At 39.1% G+C, this 7027-nt stretch overlaps 1 protein-coding gene across 1 annotated transcript; it reads right to left on the bottom strand.

Moving 5' to 3' along the window:
* Positions 1-1985: 1985 nt before the first annotated feature.
* On the bottom strand, positions 1986-6015 carry LOC306849273 (cytochrome P450 2K1-like). The gene is made up of 9 exons (XM_079384196.1): positions 5757-6015; positions 5064-5226; positions 4811-4960; positions 4572-4732; positions 4287-4466; positions 3960-4101; positions 3120-3304; positions 2874-3015; positions 1986-2793 (listed from the first exon to the last, which is right to left on the bottom strand). The coding sequence occupies exons 1-9, from the start codon at positions 5958-5960 to the stop codon at positions 2606-2608; spliced, it is 1515 nt and encodes a 504-aa protein (XP_079240322.1). The 5' UTR covers positions 5961-6015; the 3' UTR covers positions 1986-2605.
* Positions 6016-7027: the final 1012 nt, after the last annotated feature.

Below are 7027 nucleotides of genomic sequence, written 5' to 3'. Positions count from 1 at the left end.
AAGACTGTTAAACACTCATTTTGGGTATCAACAGCTCTGCCGAGTAGTTGTTCTGTTACTGGACAAACTGATATTACCTGATGGGATCTGGGGTCCGGGGCTGGATCCTAAATATTATCTGGCGTGGAGACCTGATCTAACAAGGGAATGACGCTATGGAAAAGGAGTCAGTTAACCTTTGAGTGAAACCATCAGTGCCGTTTTTCAATGAGTCGACAGCTTATACTAAACCTCCGTTTCGTTTAGTTAAATGTGCGATACTTGCATTGCCTTGGTTGTTGACGAGTGTCCGGATGCAGTCTCGCATGAAAGTCTTGATGGTTTCAAGGTTTTGGACTTGCGATCACGTTCTTACGGGTTTGAAGAGTGATGAATTCCAAAGATGTTCCGACTCGATGGTGGTTGGGAGATTCTTCCCAGGTAGAAAGTGAAGACGAGCTAAGAGAGACATCAGCTGATGATCCTAGCATCGTTGGTGAATGAAAAGTCAAGGCCGAGGCCTGGCACGAACTTAGAAGACTTCTAGCACAACATCCCCATCTTCTCAGAATCTAAAAAAAGCTAGACTGTGGAGGGCAGTGATGTGATTGCCTTTATCTTCTATCGAGGTCACACCTCTGGGGGATCAAAGAGTCAATGGTGTCTTGACTTTTGAAGGGAAAGTTTACGACTCTTTGTCTCCAAGCATGGTAATTTGCATATGTATCTGGATTGGATGTTGATAAACTATTAAAGATTCTTAGAACACTAATATGTTGCATAGGTATCAACATAATATACACTCTCAATTAGATCATCTGAAGACGACTTGATAGAGACCAACCATGGTATAAGTGAGGTTACATGAATGAGTGGTTCTATCATAGGCATGCATAAAACGGTCTACAATACAAAAGACAATATACAAGAACAGTAATAATATACAATTACCTGAAGGATGTGTGTGTTCATTCAAGGAAAGGTTTTCCTATTAATTAAATGTGGGAATTCTGGAAGCCAATGTTGATCTCTCAAATCACCAAGACAAACACGCCCCTAGCCCAAAAGGGTCTCGCCCCTATATTGATAGCTCCGCCCCACACATACATAGCCTACGCAACCCATACAATGATTAGTTCTGTGCAAAAAGCAATGTTATACTGTGTCTACAACGGACACAAGCAGCGCGATACAAAATACTATAGAAGTCATTATAATCAGTGATGCTGTCTACACTGGATGCTGCGCGGCGCGACAAATACCCAACAGAAAACTGCTGCCGCGTTCTATTTATGACGTGCTGACACAAATTTAAATTGATTTTCAACGGTCGCTTTATTGCATCCAGTGGAGGCAGACTTTAGCTGTTGAGTCACGGCGCGTCCGGTGTAGACACGGTGTTATTCACCTATTGAGAAGAACCAAAGCAACCTCAGCATCTGATCGCAGGCCTTCTGCTCCTTGAGTTCTCTCCAGCGCTGGAAAGCTGATCCGAAATAGAGTCCTCCTACTTGCCTTATCGTTCCGCAGACGTTTTCCTTTTTTGTTTTTTATCTGCCATCTCCATCTTTGTCGCTCGGCTCAGCTGTCCACTCAATGCTCTCTCCTCCATATCATGAGTAGACACGCCCCTTACTGCTGATTAGCTACACATTTGTTTTGGCATTCGGCCCGACTCAGTTTTCTGAAGCGTTTTTGAAAAATGGCATACCCCACCTTTAATTAGAGAAGAGTCCTTATTTATGGGCACTATGTATGGTTGAAAGATGGTGAGAGGAAGAACTCTCGACATGCCATTAGGTCGTAAAGTTTATCTGGTCTGGCTGAGGTGTCCTGGTTGCCATGGTAACCATGGGCCTGGGGTCGGTCGCAGACATCCTGGCACCCCGTGTGTTTATTGGGTGAGGGGTCTGTGATTGTGTTAATCTAATGAATAACTGATTTGTTAAATCTAATGAACAATTGCGTTTCGGATTGATCCAAATGTAACATTAAAGCAACAGTTCACCCAAAAATATTTATCATAATATTTTTGAAATACACTTTACATTTAAAAATCCAAATGAACCCTGATCTGTCATCAAATTATCTATTTTTAAAATATTTACTGTATTGCACTGAAATGCATTTTTATTATTATTACAAAGCATTTGTACAGCAAATATGTTTTCAGTAATGAAAAAATTAAATTGCTTAAGATCTGCCAAATAGCAAAAGGAGTAAAGTGGTTTTCAGCACAGAAAGTTTATTATCTCACTGGCAATTTTGTTTCTTATAATGTAAATGTATTCATTTACACAATTGCAATTGTGCCTCTAAAGTAAATTAATCTTGTTTATGGAGGATTAGATTTTTGTGTGAAACCAAGTTTAAAAAAAAAAAAAAAAAAAAAAACTTAGAAACATTTGTTAAAATTACCTTACAGCACAAGCAGCATAAAAATGAACAAATACGTACCTCCAGTCAACACGTACCTGCTGCTTAAGACATTAAGCAAAAATATTTTTTTTCTTATCAGGTTTTTGAAGTTATTTGCATGCTTACGTTTTGTGCATTTACACAGATCAAGTAAAATTATGCCAATTCTTATTTAAAATTAGGTAAATTGCATTTAGATTGTCAAGTATCAGGAGCGTCTGATCGCACACAACTTGTGTGGCGAAGGATTTAATGTGACTCCGACTATTCCTTTGAGATCCAGATCATCTCCAGACACTCCTGGTGGAGTTGTGAAGCAGTAGCTCTGAAGAAGGGAGGTGAAGAACAAGAAGAGCTCCATCCTGGCCAAACTCTCTCCAAGACAAACTCTGCGTCCTGAGAGAGGAAAAATGTATTTAATTACAACTCAAATGTTTATTTATTCAAAACACTTGGTGTTTAAGTTTAAAAAGTACCTGCAGAAAAGGGTATGAAAGCTTCTCTCTTGACGAACTGGTCCTTCTCATCAAGGAAGTGTTCTGGGTAAAAGCTGTTTGGTTTTTCCCATTCACTTGGATCCTTCAAAACAGACGTCAGCAGAGGAACTACAGTGGTGCCCTAGAAAAATGGACAAATAAATAAAATGAGCATCAAGCTGAGCACTTCATTGAGCTGCCTCCATTTTATTTTCACTTGGTTATTAAAATATTTATTCTTCTAACCTTTTCGATAAAGTATCCATTAAAGGTAACGTCACAGCTGGTCATATGAGGGAGATTCATGGGCACAATATTAGCCACTCTCTGGGTTTCATGAATCACGGCATCTGTATACGGTAAGTTTTTTCTGTCTTCCACCACTGGATGACGTCCACCGATCACTCTGTCAATCTCCTCCTGAATGCGATCTGCACACAAATCCAACATTTTTTTTCTTTGGACTTGAATCCAGCATCAGTGTTGGGGGTTAAGCATTACAAGTAATGCGAGTTATGTAATCAGATTGTTTTCAAGCAACTAATAAAAGTAATGCATTTCTTATCGGAGGTGCTTTTACAAAAAAAATAATGCCAGTAACTTTGTTTTCCCATTTATTGACTGACAGCTCTACTGTCTCCATGTTGAGTGAAATTGGGAGAAACTGCTGTGTAAACACGATGGTTAATGTCATTTTAGACTCAATGTGGACAGACTCCTCTAACCTGGACAAAACCGATTCAGTAGCCTATTCCTATAGTGACAGCTGAAAGGTTTGCTGACAGGTTTGTTTGAGCTGCACCCTCTGCTGTACAGCTGTGAATTTTCCTTCAGCCTGAGGTTTGTTTATTTCACTTCTGGTGTGTAAAGGCTTATATTTGTGAAAAACAGAACTTTTTTATATTAAAAGTAAACAAACCAGCTCATATGAGGAAAAATGCAAAAGTAACATAACATTACTTAAGTAACGCAATTAGTTACTTTTTAGGGAGTAATGTAATAGTGTAATGCATTGCTTTTAAAAGTAACTTTCCTTAACACTGTTCAGCACTGAGGAAAAACTCTTGACATGTTTACTGTTTTTACCCTGTATATGAGGGTATTTGGCCATAAGCATCAAACCCCAGCGCAGAGTAGTTCCTGTGGTGTCAGTACCAGCGACAAAGAGATTTCCCACCGTCATCATAAGATTCTCCTTATGAAAATATGAGTCCTTCTTGCCCGATTGCTGAGAAGTACAAACCCACAAAACAATTTTTTTTTACTAATATGAGGGAAAAAAGAAAAGTTACAAAGTACTTGATTATAATTCATTCACAATTCTCAACTAAACTTGTATATGATTCAATTTAATCAAAGCTGCTCATCACTTTCTATGTCCTCCTGTATTTCTATGCCACATGGTGCCTGTACCTCTTCGCTCTGTTTGCGGATGAGAAAGGAGTCGACAAACCCTCTGCGGTCATGTGGATTCAGCGTCTCCTGTAGTCCAGCGATCAACTTCATAATTTGTGCTCTATTTTTCAACAAATTCCTTACAATAATCCTTTTGCTGTTCAGGAACAGACCCAACCATGGAAATATGTTGTATAGCTAATAAGAATGAGAAGAGAAAGATATGCATGTATTAATGATTTTAAAAATCATTTCAAAGTCACCGCATAATTTCTGGTTAATATATAGATCACACTTCCATACCATCATAGATGCCGATCCAGCTACCCGAACATTTTCATTTGCTCTGTCGACCATTGCAGTGAATTGAGGGTCTGTGTATTCAAATCTGCTGCCGTACACGATAGATGAGATGATGTTTGACACAGCGTAGTTCACAGGCTGTGTCGTGTCGAAGGGTTTCCCTGTGAAGAGGAAACAAACCGTCTCTCAATGGATCTTATAAACTAAGAGCATGATTCCATGTGTGTCTCAGTTTGTACCTTCAAACTTATCAAACTCTCCTTTCAGGTACTCAATTTCCTCTATGATTTTCTCTTCACTTCCTCTCTTGCCCATCCCAAAGTCCCGCAGGTTGCTGAGAGCAAAGCGTCGCATCTCTTTCCAGCTTTCTCCATTAGAAAAGATGATCCCTGATCAAAACAAAACCATCTGACAATGAGCCTATAAACTAGACATTTTAAAGTGCTAATAAACCATATAAGGACTCAACACAAAGCATTTAGTTATTCTTACCATGACCATCATTAAGTAGCCTAAAACCAGGTGTAATATCTCGCTCTCCAAACTCATCCGCATAGTTCACAAGAGCCTCTTTAACAGTTGTGTGTCCAATTAGTACCACAACTTTTTTAGGTCCCAAAAACACCTGGAATATGCTCCCGTAGGTTTTGGAGAGCTGTAGAACAAAGATATTTACAAACAAATCTCAAAATATTAGGTTACTAACTTCATCCAGCTAGTGTTTAGATTTTTGTTCTAGAAATGCATGCAAATTAGTGTACATTTTATTTAATAACGCCTCATTTGCATATTTAAACTTAACATTTTAGAACGCTTGTAATACAAAAATGTTTGCAATTATCAATGTAATCAATCATAAGCAAGTAGGTGATAACCATTAGTTATTTTTTTTTACCCTATTCACCTGCAGTGTCTCGCCTTAAACAACAACAAAAAAAATGTCTGTGTCGTTGTCTGTTGAGGAAATACAGACGATCCTCTCTTTGATAGCGGAGGACTGATGGAGCGACGCGGAACTAAAACATTTTTCAGGAGTCACGGCAGTGGAGACTATAACGACACGTGAAGAATCCCGTCCACTCTAAAGAAGAACTAAACTGCAGTGGAAACACAAACCGAGCCGAACTGAGCAGAGTCGTACCACGCAGTGGAAAAGCACCAAAAGTGTTTAAGTCAAGTTCTCACCTCACAAAGGCTGTCAAAGGGTCTCGTGAGGTCAAGGGTCAGCAGGTTCCCCAGCAGCGGCAGTGGTTTTGGTCCCGGTGGCTCTTTCCCTTCTTTCTGAGATTTGTACTCGGAGGAAAGCCGATAGAAGACTAATAACAATACCAAAGCACCCAGTAACGTAACTGTGATGGGAAGATACAGCAGGGACTCGACAACAGCCATTTTTCAGCGCAGCACAGATGGTCTGCTGCATTCAAACCCTTGTAGTATGTAGCCTACATATGGGAGGGACCTCAAGGAAATCCAGGGAGAGTTCGTCGTTCAAAACAAAGTAACCATGAGTATGTGGTTGCATCAGCATCTTGGTACATGGCACTCTTCAGTGAATCTATTAATGTAAATGTGAGTACTAATGCCATAAAAGCAAGTATGTAACAAAAAAAAATAGATATAATATAAACACCTTTTACATCATATAGAGGTAATAATTCAAACTAACTTTTTATTTACTATGATAGCATATATAATGATTTTCTCAGATCCCAGTGCTTCCCAAACCTCTCCTGGAGGACCCCTAGCCGTGCACATTTTGTATGTCTCCCTTATCTTACACACCTGATTCAACTCATCAGCTCCTTAGTAGAGACTGCAAAACATGAATCAGGTGTGTTAGATAAGGGAGACATACAAAATGTGCAGGGCTAGAGTTTCCTCCAGGACAGGTTTGGGAAGCACTGTTTAATCCAAAGTGATTTACAATAAAGGAGTAATTTATTGGCCAGGCAACAGCAGGTTCAACTGGTTTACATCAACCATATGCACGCTCTAAAACCCCACCTTCCAAAGACATGTCAGCCGATCTAATTTCAGCAAACCTGAACACTGATTTACAGACAGTGTTTCTGATTAGGTAAAAAGTCTGGGCCACTTCCCTGACTTATTTTCTTGGGCTATAATTGACACAGTTTTTACAACTATTTTATTCATGATGATATAAACATTTTCTCATGGCAAGATCAAAATATAAAGCATAACTCTGATTCTGCTCATTTACTTTCCTCCTGTCCACAATTTTTATGAATGAATCTATTCTTGGCTAATCACACAGCTTTGAGCTGTGCTACTTGCATTCAGGATGTAAGTGATAATTTATAAAACATTAATCTGGCATTTGAGTCAGTTAATTCACACACCAACCTGATCTGTGATGCTTAAAATAAATCCAGTAATTTTCCTTGAGGTTTGTTTTGTTCTTTATCCCCATTATTTCACAACTGTGACACCAAATA

This window comes from Barbus barbus (genome assembly GCF_936440315.1).
Source record: "Barbus barbus genome assembly, chromosome: 3".
Lineage (NCBI taxonomy): Eukaryota > Metazoa > Chordata > Actinopteri > Cypriniformes > Cyprinidae > Barbus > Barbus barbus.
Note: the sequence above shows the minus strand (reverse complement) of the source record. Positions and strands in the feature narration are given on the sequence as shown.